Source organism: Orycteropus afer, unplaced genomic scaffold (assembly GCF_000298275.1).
Source record: "Orycteropus afer afer isolate SDZICR_OR568_19922 unplaced genomic scaffold, OryAfe1.0 scaffold00461, whole genome shotgun sequence".
Taxonomy (NCBI): domain Eukaryota; kingdom Metazoa; phylum Chordata; class Mammalia; order Tubulidentata; family Orycteropodidae; genus Orycteropus; species Orycteropus afer.
This window is the reverse complement of record NW_006922048.1, coordinates 2,230,021-2,247,945: the sequence shown is the minus strand read 5'-3', so window position 1 is coordinate 2,247,945 and position 17,925 is coordinate 2,230,021. Positions and strand designations below refer to the sequence as shown.

At 53.0% G+C, this 17,925-nt stretch overlaps 1 protein-coding gene across 1 annotated transcript in view; it reads right to left on the bottom strand.

The window, feature by feature from the left end:
• PTPRS (protein tyrosine phosphatase receptor type S) overlaps positions 1 to 17,925 on the bottom strand; it is an 83,190-nt gene that overhangs the window by 54,111 nt on the left and 11,154 nt on the right. Inside the window, exons 2-6 of the mRNA XM_042782767.1 lie at positions 14,714 to 14,859; positions 13,269 to 13,410; positions 4,262 to 4,450; positions 2,214 to 2,222; positions 549 to 566 (exon numbers count right to left, since the gene is read on the bottom strand). Of these exons, the coding sequence (XP_042638701.1) occupies positions 549 to 566; positions 2,214 to 2,222; positions 4,262 to 4,450; positions 13,269 to 13,410; positions 14,714 to 14,859 (504 nt within the window). The remainder of the gene's footprint in view (positions 1 to 548; positions 567 to 2,213; positions 2,223 to 4,261; positions 4,451 to 13,268; positions 13,411 to 14,713; positions 14,860 to 17,925) is intronic.

Genomic DNA, 17,925 nt, shown 5'->3' with positions numbered 1-17,925 from the left:
AGAGGCCCAGAGAAGGCAGGAGGTCTGCTCTAGGACACACAGCATTTCATAGCAAAGCCATGGCGAGATACTGGGTCCTGGCTCCCACTCAGGCCTCTTCTAGTTTCCTTTCCAGGGCAGCACCAGGCGCCAGAGTTAGATCTGGCCTTTGAAACCTGAACTTCGGGCTGGAGCCCCACCCCGCAACAAAGTCAGCGATCAGGAAGAACCAGAAGCCCCCACCCCCACACTGCCACTTTACAGACGGAGAAACCGAGGCTGGGAACAGACAAGAGCTTTTGTCCAGTGTAACGGTCAGAAACCTGGCTCCTGGGCCTCTGGGTGGGTGTGGGAGGTGTTGTTCCTTCCCAGCACCCAGGCACCCCGAGAAGTCACCCCCGCCACACTCAGCACCCCAGCCATGGAGAACAACACAGACATGGAGACTGGACAGACACCAGGCAGGAGGGCAAGGAAGGGTAGACACGTGGAGGGGGCTGGGGCCTAGGGGGCTGAGTGGGCAGCTGGAGAGCGTGAGTGGGTGGGTGAGTGAGGAATGCGCCTCTTACCTCGGATCGGAGTACTTTCTGTAAGGGAAGCAGAGAGAGTCAGGTGAAAATCAGATGGCAGTTCTGAGGGCCCACGAGCCAGGCCACTCTGCCCACAGGGGCCGAGCCTGCCCTGGGCCTGTGGACCCTGAAGGCCTGGCCGAGATAGACAGGGGCGAGGCTCCTGGGAGCAAGACAGGGTCTGAGGGCTTGCCAAGCAGGAGGGCTTCCCACAGGAGGTGGGAGTTCAGGAGGCGGGGAGCTGATTCTAGAAGCTTCTATGCCCTGGGAAGACCAGTTGGCCTGGCCTGGCCCTGTGTGCTGTCATCCCTCTGGGCCCAAGGGAGAGAGGCCCACAACCTCTCTTCCTTCTTTCCTTTTTGGGGGCCCAGCAAGGGGCTGCTTTCAAGTCAGCGGCAGGAGAGACAGGGACAGTGGGGTCTTGTTAGACAGGGAGAGAAGGGTTAGTGGCCCAGGGCCAGGGATTAATAAAGCAGAGGGAGGGGGTTACACACAGGCCGGGGGGGGCAGGGAAGGGTGGTGATGGGGGGCCCACAGCAGAGCCTTCTTAAGTTCCAGAAGGTTCTTCTAGAAGGAAAAGAGGAAAGAGGTGTCTGTCCATCCATCTGGGCTATGGAGGCAAGGACAGCTGGGAGGTGAGGAGCCAGGAGAAAAAAAAGGCCTGGGACTGAAGTCTGACACCATCAGCTCATCTTCTTGGAGTGGGCTGGGCTGAGGAGATCGGGGCCTCCTTCTCGCCACTGATAAGAACCCAGCCAAGAAAACGCAGGCTCCCTCCCTGTGATGTGTTCCAGCTCCATTTCACAGACAGGCTCACTGAGGCCCAGAGGGGCTGAGGAACTATCTGAGGTCACATCAAGAGCCAGAGTCTGGGGTGGGGTTTGAACTTGGCTCTCCAGCCTCCCAGCTTAGGGACCCTGTAGCCGGCACTTTGTTGGCCCCATACACACCTCGCTAAATCCTCAACCCCATGAAGGCACTCTCTGTGTTTAAAACATGATGGAATGGGATATGGCTGCGGTCACACCATGACTAATCGGAATCCAGGCTGGCCCCTGCTCTGAACCATTTTACTACGCTTGGTTTATGATGGTGGAAACCAGGGGCCAAGAACCTGGTATTCCAAATACTGCATGGGGCCATCACACTGGGCAGAAAGGAGATACTTCTTAGGTACCAAAGGTGGCTCTGTTTCCCATCCTGGGGAAGATGAGAAGGGACTACTGTGTGTCAGTATCAGTCACTCTCACTTTAGTAAGAAGTAGCCCAGCAGTCGGTTTCACGTGATTCGGGCTGGATGCTGGGAAAAGAGGGTGCAAAACATGCAGCACCATCTCAGCTAGAAAATCCCACCCACCCAACCCTGGACCCAGCCCCCAATCTCTGCCATTAAACCCTTCTCTAGTCCCAGCCCCAGGGTCCAGCCAGCCCCTCCTCGCCTTGTCATTTTTCCTCTTTTCCTTCTGGGCTCCTGTCTGCTTGGTGCCCCACTAGGGAGGGCTGGGTGACCAGTGGGGGGAAGGCGTTAGTGAACATGCCACGCAGAATGGGTCACAGTTACTGTCACGGTGGCTGTTAGTCTTGGGGATGGAGAGAGAAGGGCGGCGGGGGGAGAGGGAAAACAGGGGACGTTAGTTGTCGACATGTTCAAGAAATCAGACTTACCAAAGGTTTCTGAACGTTTACAACAGAGGGACAAAAAAAGAGAACAGGAGCGTTATCGGCTGGTTCCCTGGAAGCGTGTATCCTCATGGGGTGGGGGAGGGGAGGAGGGCAGTCAGACGCCAGGCTCTGTCATTGACTAAGGGAAGCGGCTGAGCAGTCAGGATGTGCCAGACTTTCCAGCGTGGGCATCCCCAATGCTACGGAACAGGTACATCTGACAGGGAAACCGAGGCTCAGAGAGGGGGCCGAACCCTGCGGCCCACCGGATCAATGGTCATGGTGGCCATGCTCAGAATCCTCTCCTGCCCTTGGGCTCTGATGGTGCACTGGGTCCCCAGGTTGATGCTGCTCCCCTCATTAAACATCCCGAGCTGCAAGCAGCCTCAGGGAGGTGGGGGGGTGACTTTCTTTCCAACATAAGCAAGATCTGGGTCTCCCCAGGAAGGAGACTCTGAGCTCCATGGCTGCCCTCTTACAGGGAGTGAGTCTCTACTGAGGGGAACAGGGGTGGGTGGGCAGGCTCCTCGGAGGACAAGGTGAGGGCCAGTGAGGGGTGCTGGGGACAGTTGAGAGGCCTGCTGATAGGGGTGGCTTCCAAGGCAGGGTCCTCAGAGCAAGAGGAGGGAACAGAGAGGTATTTGAGCTGTTGTGTGATTTTCAGTGAGCCTGAACAGGGGCAAGGCCTCAAGCTGTTAATGGTGGAAAAAATAACTCTATGACCCAGACACACACAAACACATGTGTTCACATGTAGAGACACACATGCACGCATACGGACGTGTCCCTACCACACATGTGTCTGCACACACGAGTACCAGGGAAGGACATGTGGAAACGTGTGCACATGGGGGACTGCCCTGCGTGCAGGCATATGTGGGGACCTAAATACAGGTACATGGATGGCTGAGACACACACACGGACAAGCTTTGCCCCAGCAGGGGGAAGGCAAACGCCTGTGTGCCATGGCCTGGGCTGCACACACGTGCTTACAGGTGGGAAGCAGGTCAGGCCAACACAGGGAGCCTAGATACACACACATACCCACACGAACATGTCACAAGGCAGCAGCTGACAGACATAAGGCAATCACACTTCCATAGACAGCTGGCCTTGCAGATGGGGGGACACGTGGACGCTAGGCCAAGACACAAGTGTGGAGCCACTCATCCCCAAAGTGACCAAGGCCTGCTGCTTTGTCCCAAGGTCCCCCTAGCCCAGGCAGGGCCGGGACACACAGGCTCCATCTGTCTGTCCAGGGCCTCACCACACTCCGAAACTTCCACGGCCCTCCCTCACCTCTTCCTGACTTTGCTCCATTACATCCTCATAGCTTCATCACTGGAGACACTCTCTCCCTGTAGCTCTCTAGGGCTCTCCATCTCTTTACCTGTCTGTAGCCCACTACATCTCTTATGGACATGTCCAGCGCTCCAGCACTAGAAATACCCTCTTGTCATTGCCTTATGTGGTCCCCCTGTGCTCCCGTGTATGCCCCTACTGTACCCCACTGGACATACCTACTGCATGCTCTCCCACTGCCACCCTCCACGACTCCCTATTACCTTGACTACCTACGTCCCATTTTATACTAAGTGGTTAGGCATTCAGATGCTCTCTCCCTCACTACTGTCCATGGCTCTAGTCACCTCTGCCTTTGTCCCCCACTTTGTCACCACTGCTAGGGCACTGCAGACACCCATCGTCCTCTGCAGCTTCCCATCAAATGAATTGTCTGCATCTCATTATGACCCCACTGCTTGGGTGCTGGAGACACTCTTCCTCTGTAGCCTCCTGTGGCTCCCCATCTCTGTGCCATTATACCCTCTGGGAGGCGATGGAGAATTCTCCTCCCACTACCATCTTCCATAGCTCCCCATTACTCCCTGCCTGTCAATGCCCCAGCTTCGAGGTCACCCTCCCCTGCCTCCCAACGTCCACATGGCTCTGCCTCTCTGTCCCGTTACTCCCCAGGGCTTGAGCGCTGGAGAGGCCTCCTCCACCTGCTGCCCTCTGTGGCCCCCACATCCTGCAGGCCACCTTCACTCACCTGACCGCAGCTGCTTGATGCGCCCATTGCTGGCACTGGGGTCCACAGGCAGGAAGTCCTTGAACCAGGTGATCTCGGGGTCAGGGTTGCCACTGGCGGCACAGAGCATAGTGGCCGTCCGTGTCCGCTCCACCACCTTCAGCTGGGGGCCCATGTCAATGTTGGGGAAGCCGGGGGGCAGCTGGTCCTCTGTGGGCAGAGACGGGGGACACAGGGCAGAGGCCTGGTTATCACACGGCCATCCCTCCAGCCTCCCTCAGCCTGTCTCCTCTGTTGAATGGGGAGACGCTCTCTTACCTGACAGGGATGCTGGGAGCCATCAGGCTGGGTCAGAGGTTCCACCAGGGGTGATTCTGCCCCCAGGGGACAAAGGGTTATGTCTAGAGACATATATGGGCGTCATGAACGAGGTAGGGGGTACTACTAGCATCTAGTGGCTAGAGGCCAGAGGATGCTGCTCAATACCCTACAGTGCACAGACCACCCCACCCCAGAGAATGCTCGGCTCTAAACTGACTAACTTCATCAGCGTGACACCTTCCAGGTTCATTCACGTTCTGAGCTGTTTCACAGGCCCGTCGTTGTTCTTGAACATTACACAGTATTCTGTGTGTGTATGGACCATTTAACTAAGTACCTCCTACCACTGAATCTAGAAAACTCCTCCTGGGCTGCTGTCAGCTGCTGGTGAGTCGGCTCCCATACGATGGTGACCCCAAACACAATGGAAGGAAACGTGGCCTCGGCCTGTGTCCCTGTGATCAGCCGCAGAGTGGACCACTGTGACCCACAGGGCTCCCACGGGCTGATCTTCACAAGTCAATCGCCAGGCCTCTCTCCCTGCCACTCCTAGCATGGCAGCTCAGCTACAACCTCCACAGCATCTGAGCAACACGCAAACCCCTGTGGACAGACGGGTGGTGGCTGCACTGGCCGGGAATCGAACCTGGGGTCTCCCGCACAACAGGTGAGAATGCTGTGAGTGAACCACCAATGCCTCCACTGTACTGTAACAGACCACAATAAACAAACAAAAACCCTGCTGCTCTCAGGTTAATTCTGACTCACAGCGATCCTACACAACAGAGTACAACTGTCCCATAGGGTTTCCAATGCTGTCGTCTTTACAGAAGCAGACTGACACATCTCTCTCCCACAGGGTGGCTGATGGATTCAAACTGCCGGCCACTGGGTTGGCAGGCGAGTGCCTGACCACTGCACCATAGGGCTCCTTGTTCTGTAGCACAGTAAGATCAATTTTCCCAATATTAACTAAGCTTATCTTTTTTTTTTCCTGCTAGCTTTTCATATAAACAGCTTTCATGTTTTTCACTTTTTTTTTTAACCTTTCCCTTCACCCAAATTAATATGTGTCGACCTTCCAGTTAATGGTTTACCCTCCTTCTTCACCTACCCCTGGTAACTATCAGAGAATTCATTTTGCGTGTGTGTACGTGTAACCCTTCTCCTGACTCTTTTAAACAGTGGTCTCATACAATATCCGTCCTTTTGTGATTGACTAATTTCACTCAGCGTAACGGTCTGCGGGTTCATCCCTGTTCTCAGCTGTTTTCACAGGTTCGTCATTGCTCTTGAATGCTGCTCAGTATTCCATTGTGTGTATGGACCATTTAACTAAGTACCGCCTACCACTGACGTCTAGAGCAGTGGCTCTCACCTGGGACGATTCTGCCCCCAGGGAACACTGGCAATGTCTAGAGACATCTGTGGTTGTCACACCTGGTGGGGAAGTGATACCGGCATCAAAACAGGTGGAGGCCAGGGATGCTGTCCAACACCAACTGCACAGGACAAATCCATCCCAGAGAACAATCCAGCCCCCAAGTACTCACGAGGCTATGCAACAGTGGGTTCACTTACAGCAGCTGAGAGAGCCTTTCCAACATAAGATGGACCACACTCCTCCCCTGCTACACTACCTCCTGTGGCTCCCCACTGCCTTCAGGAGAAACCTACTCCTCACTGCCAGCGGGCCTGACCCAGCTCATCGCACACCGTACTCCTCTTCTTGTTTTTTTCCTGCATAGCCACGCTGGCCTGCCTGCTCCCGAAGGTCAATGGCTCCTTTCTGTGTCACACATCTGCCGCTCCTTGGCCTTGAACGCCTGTACCCTCCTCCACTTACTTATCCAACATTGCCTTAAAATAGCTCATCCCCTCCGGGGCTCGGGCTCGGAATCACTTCTCCAGAGCATGTTTCTGCCGGGTGTGGTCGAGTCACTTCCGACTCATAGTGGCTGCCATGGGACAGAGCAGAACTGCCCCATCGGGCTTGCTAAGCTGTAACCTTTACGGGAGCAGACTGGCAGGTCTTTCTCCTGTAGACCTGCGGTTAGATTCAAACCACCAACCTTCTGGTTAACAGGCCAGCGCTTACCCATTGCACCACCAGGGCTCCTGTCTCCAGAACACACAGCTCTGGTTACAATTATACATCCCAGACAGAAGGCTCCTTAGAAGCGAGAACGGCCAGACTTTGTCTCTTATACTTTGGTCATGTTGTCAGAAGGGACCAGTCCCTGGAGAAGGTGGAAGATCAGCCAAAAAGGAGAAGGCCCTCGATGAGATGGACTGACGCAGTGTCTGGGACAATGGGCTCAGGCATGGCAATGATTGTCATGACGGTGCAGGACCAGGCAGTGTTCTGTTCTGTTGTACATGGCATCACTATGAGTTGAAACTGACTTGACAGCAACTAACAACAGCAGTACCCCCATGTCCCTAGCACCTGGGGCCAGGCAGCACACAGTTTAAAAAAAAAAACAAAAAAACACCTCACTGCCACTAAGTCAACTCTGACTCACAGCCACCCTATAAAAAAAGTAGAACTGCTCCAGAGGGTTTCCAAGTCTGTCATCTCTACGGAAGCAAAGCCCAAACCAAACCCACTGCCGAGGAGTCCATTCTGACTCACAGCGCCCCTAGAGGACAGAGTGGAACTGCCCCACAGAGTTTCCAAGGCTGTCATCTTTATGGAAGCAAACCAAAACCAAACCCACTGCCATCAGTCGATTCCGACTCACAGTGACCCCACAAAACAGAGTAGAATTGTCCCATAGGATTTCCAAAGTGTAAATCCTTACAGAAACAGGCTGCCTCGTCTTTCTCCCTTGGAATGGCTGGTGGGTTCAAATTGCTGACCTTTTTGGTTAGCAGCCAGTTGCTTTAGTCACTGCACCACCGGGGCTCTTTGGCACATAACATGTGCTCAATAAATGAATGACTGGCTCAATCACAGTTGCTGTCAACCCGTGAGGGACACTGCCTCTCTAACCCTGTCTCCTTGTTCCCCAGCCAGGCTCTGGCTTCCTTCCATGGGTAAGGGGTGAGCTATGAGAGAAGACAGACAGCCCTTCCCAGAAACTGCCAGTCCCTGAATTCCAGCAACTGGTGGCCTCGGTGATCTGTGCCTTGGGAGCTGCGGGAGTGTGGTGCAGGCTGAGGCAATGAGGCGGGCTGGGTAATGGGCGGGCTCCCTCCATTCAAGCACTCTGCAAACCATGATTACGGGCTCCGTGGCCTAATTTAGCCAGAGTTGGCGCCAGGGCAGGGGAGGCGGCTGAGGGCCTCCCAGACAGTCTCATGGGCTCCCATGCCCGTCCTCTGCCTTTCCAGAGTCTGTACTCCAGGCCTCTCCTGCTCTGACCCCTAAACCTCCAACTCTGCCCTGGGCTCTCCCCTGGGCCAGGTGATGACAGAGGACCCCCCCGGAGGGCAGCTTCCTCAGCACAAATTCAAATCAACCACTAGAAATCCCCCCATGTCGCCCCTGCTTCACGAGGGGTGACAATGAGGTAATGTGTATGGTGACCACCACGTGACGATCTGGATAAGGCAACACTGTAAGGAAATTGCTGTTGAATCAACCCCAACCCCTGGCGACCTCACACGTGTCAGCGTGGGACTATGCACCACAGGGTTTTGAATGGTTTGGGTTTCTTTTTTTTTTTTTTTGGAAGGAGATGGCCAGGCCTTTCTTCAGAGGCACCTCAGGGTGCCTTTGGGTTAGCTGCTGAGTGCACTGACTGTCTGCAACCAATACAGATAGTGAAAAAGATCAGCAGTTGCCTGGGGTTGAGGCAGAGGGCAGAAAGGATAGATGGGGGAACACATGGCATTTTCAGGCCATCAACTATTGTGAAAGGTCCTGTAATAGACACATGGCAAGATGCATTTGTCAAAACCCACAGGACTGAACATCACCAAGAGTGAGCCCTCATGTGAACTATGGGCTTGAGTTAATAATAATGTATCATTTTGGTTCAGGGATTACAATAACTACACACACAAGGGAAAGAGGTGTGGGGGGAGAGGAGGTATACGAGAACTCTGTTCCTTCTGCACAGTCTTTCTATAAGCCTAAAACTGCTCTAAAAAAAATTGTTGTTGTTTGCTATTGTCAAGTCAGCCCCTGACTCAGGGTGACCCCCTTGCACAACGGAACAACACAGTGCCCAGTCCTGTCCGTCCCCGTGACGGGTTGCAGATTGGACCACTGGGATCTGGGGGTTTTCCTTGGCTAAGTCTGGAAGCTGCAATGTGTTCAGCACCCTAGCAACATGCAAGCATCCACGGGCAGATGGGTGGGGGCTGTGTGCGATGCATTAACTGCGACTCATACCCAGGTCCCCCATATGAAAGCTGTCTCTACCACTGAGCCACCACTGTCCCTCCAAAAAAATAACTAATAATATTTTTAAAGAAAGGTGACAATAGTTGAAAATGCTTACAATAGTAAATTTTATATATATACAAACAAAAGACAAGTGAAATTATATTCCAGGAGAATTTCTTTGCACAACTCTTAATACACCTGGCTGTTCTCCCAGAAAACAAAACCAAAACAGAAAAAAGTAGTAATTCACGGTGCTGGTGAGACTGAAGAGAAATAAACCCTCTCACCCACAGTTGGTAGGAATCCTTCTTGTTACAACTTGCACCAGGATGTAACAATTTGGTATCATTCACACAAAGACCCCTGGCCCCTCAGCTCAACATCTGCAGTCTACATGCTCCCTTGCATGAAAAGAGGGCAGTACTGAGTTATTATCCCCCAGGCACTTGCCAGAACAGCAAAAGGCTGGAGATAACTAAACATCAGTCAATTGGGGACTTGTTAAACGGAGGCGGGGCCAACATGAAACACAATACTGAAGAAAGCAGCAATCGTCTTTTACAAATTTTGGAACAATTTCCAAGATACAATGCTCAGTGGAAAAAGTTCAAAGTGAAGGATGGTGTCAGACCAAGGGTCACTGACCACGGTCCTGAGGGCCAAATCCAGACCACATCTGCTTTGTTAATAAAACTTTATCAGAACACGGCCATGTCCATTTGCCTATTCTTTGCCTATGGCATCTTTCGTGCTACGATGGCAGAGTTGAGAGGTTGCAACAGAGACTGTCTGGCTCACGGAGCCAGAAATACTTACTCTCTGGTGCTTTGCAGGAAAAGTTTGCCAACTTCTGGTGCAGACAGTGCCACTGTTTGTGTAGGACGGAAACAATGTACGAGTACTCGTGTACAATGCCCAGGAGGGGCATGCGGCACAGGATTAGGCAGCTGGGGACAGAGAGGCCAACTTGGGAGGGGACAGAAGGTCATGATGGATCAAGAGAGCTATGGTTGTGTGGCCCTGGGGTTTGTGTATGGAGGGGAAAAAAATCACCCAGCCCCAAGTCCCAAACACCAACTACCTGCCAGGTACTGGACTGGCATCCTTCCATTCCCTCACTATCCTCCTCAGAGATGCAGTCCAACATACAAATGGGGAAACTGAGGCTCGGGCCAGCACACATCTGCCCTAGGTCCCCTAGCCAGACTTCACTGGGGCTGGAATTTGAACCCAGCTATAATCTGGTCAGGTTTCTAGCTGGCACAAATGGTCATGTGTTCAACTACTAACCAAAAGGTTGGCAGTTCAAATCCACCCAGAGGCACCTCAGAAGAAAGGCCTGGCCATCTACTTCTGAAAGGTCACAGCCTTAAAAACCCTAGGAACAGTTCTAATCCAAACACGTAGGGTGGGGTCACCATGAGTCTGAATCAATTTGCTGGCAACTAACAACAGCAAATGGCTGTGCCCACAGGAAGCTAAGGCGGTCTGGCTGCAGAGTCTTGAAACCAAGTCTGGACACAGCAGGGGTCAAAGTGGACCCTGGCCGAGGTCCTTTAGGCGCCATTCTCCTTCCTCAACTCAAGGCTGGACTAAACCCATAGCTGGCTCTGACTGGCTACCGCTGACGTCACTGGAGGTTTCTCAAAGAGGGCCTGGGTTTCTGTCTGCGTGCGGGCTCTGGTCCCTGTATGTGCCATGTGCACATGCGTATGTACACATGTCTCGGTAGGTGAGTTCTGCGTGCATGGGCCCTTGTGTGTGCGTGGGTCCTTGTGTGTGCACGTGTCCTGCGTGCTGCCACCCTGTGATGTCTCTGCACTCCCCCCACGCATACACGCACGCACCCCCAGTGTGTACGCAGCCCTGTAGGGGGCCGGCGCATATGTGGGTGGCAGCCAGCGGGGCGGGGAGCCACAGTGCAAGGGGCGGGGGGATGGCCGTGGCTCCTAATTAAACAAAAATGTTCATCGCGGCCCACATTGTGCCCAATTCCTCAGAGTTTAATTAAAACAACAGCGCAGGAGGCGTGCACAGGGTCCGCAATCAGATGGTGGAGATGCGATGAAGCACGGAGTGCCGGGAGCCGCCCGGAGCAGCTCAGCCTGGGGGGGTCTCAGGCCACAGGACCTAGGATGAGCGTCCCCTCCCCCCCACCCACATGACACTCCAGTCCCTCCACTCCTTTCAGAGCAGCCAAAGAACAGAGGAAGAGGAGGGGCCCTGATGGGGGGCAGGGAGGGGAGAGGCTGGTCCTTCCCAGCCTCCCAGGGATGGGCGCTTAACAGATTCACAGCTTGTTCTTTTAACTCCTGAGCTCTCAGGACGGCGCCTGGCTCCAAGCACACAGAAGGCAAGCTGTGAGGCCTGCGCTGGAGAAAGGTCAGGGCAAAAATATCTGCTGGGAAGAGGGGGGCAGGGCGTGCAGCTCCTCCTCACCCCCCCCCCTTGTCTTTTCTGGCAGGGACTTACTACGGGATTTGCCTGGCCCAAGGCAAAATGAAGGCATCCCTGGGTGGAGCAATCGATTAAGGGCTTGACTACCAGCCAAAAGGTTGGCAGTCTGAACCCACCCAGAGGAATTGCAGAAGAAAGACCTGGTAATCTGCTTCCACAAGGTCAGTGCCTTAAAACCTCTATGGAGCAGTTCTACTTGGCACATGAGGGGTCACCAAGAGTCTGGCTCGACTGGAGGGCAAGTAACAACAAAGTGTAAAAATGAAACTGTGGGGTGCCTGGTTCAAAACCGTTAGGAATTTCTAGCTGGCCACAACAAAGCATTAAACCAAATGAGGGGGACCCTTAAGGGTGCAGGGTCCTTTCTGAGTGCACAGGTCACATGTCTATAAAGCTGTCCAGGTCCATGGGCCTAGGGGGTGGGACAAAGTACCCCAGGGGCAGTTATGACACTTCCTCCCAGTAGTACCCTGCCCCGGACATCGAGAGAACCCCACCAGGGGGAGCACAGGGAACAGCAGGGTGTAGCTCACACCCACGGATTAGAGAGGGTCTGGCTGTACCTGTAGGTAACAGGCAGAACCCACACACCTGAGGGCTGCAGAAGGGCTGGCCACAGGCTTCTTATTAACACCAGAATAACCAATAGCTGGGGTTGCCCTGGGGCTTTGTGCCAGCCTGGCATTGAGCTCATTGCTACATCTGTAACACTCATTTATCTGACTCACACAATTATCCTATAGAGAACAATGTTACTGCCTCACTTTCAAGATGAACGAACAGCACTTCAGAGTGGTTCCTTAATTTGCTCAAGGTCACACAGCGACAAAGTGGCTGCTCCAAGATTTGAACTCTGGCTGGCTGGCCCCAGTGCCAAAACTCTCAACCCCTGAGCTAAATCAAATCAGACCAGCCATTCAATAGAAAAGGCAGTGGGGAGCAGCTGAGAGAGGGTTTGTGTCAAGGCTGTTAAGAACGATGCTGTATTACAAGGAGGAAGCAATTTTCCAGGGGCCCCTGGTCCATCTGGATGAGGCCAGCAAGCAACCCAGCCAGTGTTTCCAGAGGGCCCATGTGAAGGAATGGTGGAAGCAGCAAGCAGCTGTTTCTGCCTACCCAGCATCTACTTGTCTAGCATCCATACATCACTCCTTCCCAGGTGCTTCTAAATGGGCTGGGAACCCTTGGCTCCAGAGAGGAGAGTCTGGCCACTCAGAGATTCGAACTCTTGGCCATAGTGATTGGCTCAGGGATAGGCATTTGGTCCTTGCCCCATCCCCCGCCCCCCAGGGCCTGTGTCTGCAGCCAATTAGGAGGTGGGGACATCTTACTGAAGATGAAGACAATACTGAAGAAAACAAATCTAAGAGGCAGAGAGACTGAGCCCTGAGAGCATTCATGAACCCCTGGATCTAGCTAAACCTGAAGCTGGACTTGAATCATGGACCAGTTGCTCTTGTGTAGATTCCAACTCATGGCAACCCTACGTGTAGAACACTGCTCCACAGGGCTTTCGGTGGCTGACTTTTCAGAAGCAGATAGCCAGACCTTTCTTCAAAAATGCCTTCGGGTAGACCTAACTTCTAACCTGTTTAGCAGCTGAGAGTGCAATTAACTCTCTTTCTTGCTTGAGCCAGTTTTGAGTTGGGGCATGATTAAGATGACAAATGAGAATGACAGCATCAATGACTTACCTCTTTAGTCCCTCAACTACTATCTCTCCTGCAAAGGCTCAATAAATCCTTACAAGTAGGCTCTGGGCCCTAGCGGATTTACAGGTTGGAGAAACGAGATCAGAACCCAGCCCCACAAAAGAGAAAATCTAAAGTAGGATGGTCTTGAGTCACTCTTAAGGATTCCTTTGATATTTAACTCTAAAGTTCAGAGCCCATTCCGCCCCCAGAAACCCAGTACCTCGGAGGACGGTGAGCTTGGCATGGACCGTGATCTCCCCAACTGAGTTCTGGGCCACACACTCATACACATTCTCGTCCCGGGGTGTCCGCAGTGGCTGGATCCTCAACACGGCACCTGCACTCTCATCAAACTCGATCGTCTGCCGTGAGCACAGGAGAGAGGGCAGGGTGAGGCCAGGGTTCCAGAAGCGTTCCAATGCATGCAGGGCTGTCAGAGGATGATGGACAGCCCCATGGCCTGAGGGATGGCTGGGAGCGGAGCTGGGGGCTACGTGTGTATGTACCCGTGTGTGGGCGTGTAAGGTTATGCAGTTGTTAACTGCCATTGTTGTTGTTGTTGTTAATTGCCGTCGAGTAGGCCCCAACTCATAGCGACCCCTCCTTGGGTTTCCGAGGCAATATCACTATGGAAGTAGATTGCCCAACCTTCCTTCCGAGGAGTGGCTGGTGGGTTTGAACCGCCAGCCTTCTAGTTAGCAGTCAAGTGCCTTAGGTACGATGCATTAAGGCAGCCCCAATTCACAGCGACCCCGTGCACGAGTGAGTGGAAAGCTGCCCAGTCCTGCGCTGTCCCCACGCTTGTTGTGGATCAGACCGCTGTCATCCAGTAGGTTTTCAGTGGCTGGTTTTCGGAAGCCAACTGCCAGGCCTTTCTTCCGTGTGTCGTGGTTTGGACGCTCTGCTAAGGCCTCCCCTGAGGGACGGGTGGTGGCCGCCCATGAGGTGAACCAGGTGGGGACTGAACCCAAGTCTCCCACGTGGAAAAAACACAAAAACCAAACTCACTGCCACTGAGTCGATCCCGACTCACAGAGACCTCCTGTGGGTTTCTGAGGCGTTAAATCTTTACAGAAGTAGGTTGCCCAGTCTCCCTTCATGGAGTGGCTGGTGGGTTAGAATTGCCAACCTTCCGGTTAGCAGTCAAATGCCTCAGGCCCTACTACGCCAGCACATGGAAAGCAGAGGCAAGTGCACTAGATGTCGAAGCCCGGGCCTGGGTACATACGAGGAACGAGTACTAATGTGTACATGCCCATGAGTCTGTGTAACAGGCATGTAAAGGCATGTGAAGGCAGGTTGGGTGTGTGTATGAGCATGTCTGTGTACAGAGCTGTGAATTCCCATCTTTGCATGCAGTGGTGCTACACGTGAGCCTGTGTGTGCATGTGTGTGCATGTATGTATATGCACATGTGGTAATTCAGAGAGGGCAGGACTTTGTTGGAGGCCACACAACATGCAGCAAATGAGACAGCCAGGTGGGGCCAAATGGTAAGGAGGGTGCGCATGAGGGGGGCCCGAGGGCCCAGCCAGGCTCGCCCAGCCCTGGCTGCCCTGGCTCCATTTGGGGAACACTGCTGCAACCTTTCCCGTGGCTGAGGTACAGTGGCCACATCTAGAGGCTACTGGTCTATGGCTGACTTCCCACCCCACTACCACTCACCTCAAAGCGCTGTGAGTTGACCTTCTTGCCTTTCTTGTTCCAGGTCACTCGTGGCTTGGGGTCACCTGTGGCTTGGCACACGAAGGAGGCCACGCCCCCCGATACACCAATCTGGTCCTTGGGTTCTTTGATGAACCTGGGGGGCTCTGGGGAGAGAGCGGGGGGAGGAACACATCAGGCGAGTCTAAGGGTACAGCTGTGCCCCAGGGCCACGCACACGTGCCTTCCACCCCCTCCCCAGCCACAGCGGGATCACGTGGGGCCGCGTGGAATGGCTGGCAATTGAACACCTCCCGTCTCCATGGCATCCATAGGCACCCAGGGACCTGCATAGCCTCCACCCGCCCCAGACACCACCACAGACTCCAAGCCAAGCACACCTGCTCCTACATGCCTCGGGGCATGGTGGGAGGGGCACCCTTGAGACTCTGGGGTCCCCAAATTCAGAACCTGTGGCCCCCAGGGGTGATCAGCTAAACCCCATAGGGTCCTTGGCCCTGAAAAGACCCAGGAAGAGGTAATCTCATCTAATCCTCCAGTGGGACATGTGGGGAAACTGAGGAACAGAGCAGCGATGAAAGGAGAGGCCAAGGGATCTGGGGTCGAAGCCAGAATTTGAACCCCGGGCTCTGGCCTTTCAGTTCATGGGAGGTGTAACCACATGAGGGGTCAAGCCCAGGAGAGTGGTCTAAGCTCAAGAAAGGGTGACTGAGTTTCTGGAAGCTTGTGCTGACAAGCACTAGATCAAAAAAACAAAACACCCCAAACCCACTGCCTCAAGTGGATTCTGACTCATAGTGACCTCCATTCGGTTTCCAAGGCAGTAGATCTTTACAGGAGTAGACTGCCCAGTCCTCCTTCCACAGAGTGGCTGGTAGGTTTGAACCTCCAAACTTAACCTTCTGATTAAGTCAAATGCCTTAGGCACTGGCCACCAGAGCTCCTTGACAAGCACCAGAGCCAGTGTTTATCGAGCGCCTGCTGCACGTGGGTGTGGCACGTGCCAGGACAACGGGGAGGGGCAGGGTCGTCACATTCCTATCCAACACACAAAGAAACAGGCACACACCAGGCCAGGTGCTTGCTTAGGGAACACAGCCCAGGAGAAGTTGACTCAGGACATTTTTTTTTCCCAAGTGGGGGTAAAATTCACATAATGTAAAATCAACCATGTTAAAGTGTGCGGTTCAGTGCCAATTAATACAGTCACAGAATTGTCCCATCCCTCCCCACCCCAGTCTAGTCCAAACCATTTTCCTCATCCCAAAAAGAAACCGGTACCCACTACTGTACGTCATCAGGAAAGACCAATGGCTAGGAAAAGGCAGCATGGTGGGTACTGGGTCAGCGAGAACAGGGGACACCCTCCATGACAAAATAGCCCCCCAACGGACCCAAACCAACCAATCACAGTGAAGATGGCACAGCACCAGGCGCTGCTTCCTCCTGTCAGACGTAAGGCCGCAGCCGATTGGACAGCAAGTAAACCATAAACCACTACCCATTTGTCAGTTACTCTCTGTCTCCCCAGGCCCCTGGCAACCACTCATCCACTTCCTGTGTCTACAGATTTACCTGTTCTGACAAAGAACTCTGTGCTGTGGAACCATTTGTATCTGTCTCGTTTCACTGAGCATCCCATCTCTAAGGTTCGTCCACGTGGCATTTCTCAGAAGTCCGTTCTCCTGTACAGCTGATGGATGGATGGGAGTATGAACCAGGTTGTCTACTGTACCTGTGTTCCTTGCCGATCACTGTGATCTGACGTATTCAGACTCGCCAAGGAAGTCTCGGGCGAGAGCTGTTGTCGTCACTGGGTGCCACTGAGTCAATTCTGACTTATGGTGACTCCTTGTGACAGAGTGGAACTGCCCCCGTAAGGCTTCCCAGGCTGGGCTCTTTACAGAAGCAGAATGCCAGCTCTTTGTCCCGTGGCACTCACTGCTGGATAGGTTTGAACCACTGACCTTCTGGTTAACCGCGAGCAACTCAGCACTTAACCGTTTCTGGTATGTCTCTAGCCCCCTAGAACAGCCTCAGCTCTGCCTGGGGCAGGCAAAAGTACCCCCAGTTAAGGGTTCAATAGGAGCCCTGGTGACACAGCAGTTAAAGAACTTGGTTGCTAACTGAAAGGTTGGCGGTTCAAACCCACTAGCCACTCTGTGGGAGAAAGATGAGGCAGTCGGCTTCAGTCAAGATTACAGCCTTAGAAACCCTATGGGTGCAGTTCTACTCTGTTCCACAGGGTTGCCAGGAATAGGCAACAACTCAACACAGTGGGTTTGAGTTTATTATTATCATAGGTTCAAAACACTGTTTCCTTTTCATTGGCCATTTTTACAGTAACTCTGAATCACCCCCAAGTAGCCTGAGTTCACAGATATTTATCAACAGACTCAAGAGTTGCAACATACTTACAAGGTCCCTCTGGAAACAACTGAAATATCCAATAAAAGGGGAATGACTAAAGCAGCCTGGTCTGGCCACTGGAGCCCCTGGATGGTGTAAATGGCCAAGCACTCAGCTGCTCCCCAAAAGCTGGAGGTTCAAGTCCACTAGAAGTGCCTTGGAAGAAAGGTCCGGTGGTCTCCTTCCAAAAAAGTCAGCCATGGAGCACTGTATGAAGCACAGTTCTGCTGACACACGAGGTCACTCTAAGTCAAAATCAACTCGAGAGCAACTGCTCTTCCCCATTTTTGGTGTGGTCCAGACACACCACATGTGGAGTACTACACAGCTATGAAAATGGAAGAGGCTACTTTTTAGTGAACTAGTTTTGAAGGACAGTCAAGATTCAACTGTTAAATGGATAAAAGCAGAGGCAGAAAAGAGTAGAGAGGACTACTACTGTGTATGTGATAAGAATGATAAACCAGGGAGAGCATGTGTACATATCAGAAAGATCTCTAGTTATAGTTATCTATTATTATAATACAGTTATATGTAGTTACATAGATCTCTAGTTATCTCTATCTATAGTTATAGTGGCTGCCTCCAGGAAAAGGAACTGGGTGGTGGGACATGGGGAAAGGAGGCTTCATTTCTTGGTATCTAATTGAGGTTTGTTGTTGTTGTTATGTGCCATCGAGTCAAACCTGACTCATAGCGAGCCCTCCTTGGGTTTCTGAGGCAGTATCACTATGAAAGTAGATTGCCTAATCTTCCTTCCAAGGAGTGGCTGGTGGATTTGAACCACCAGCCTTCTGGTTAGC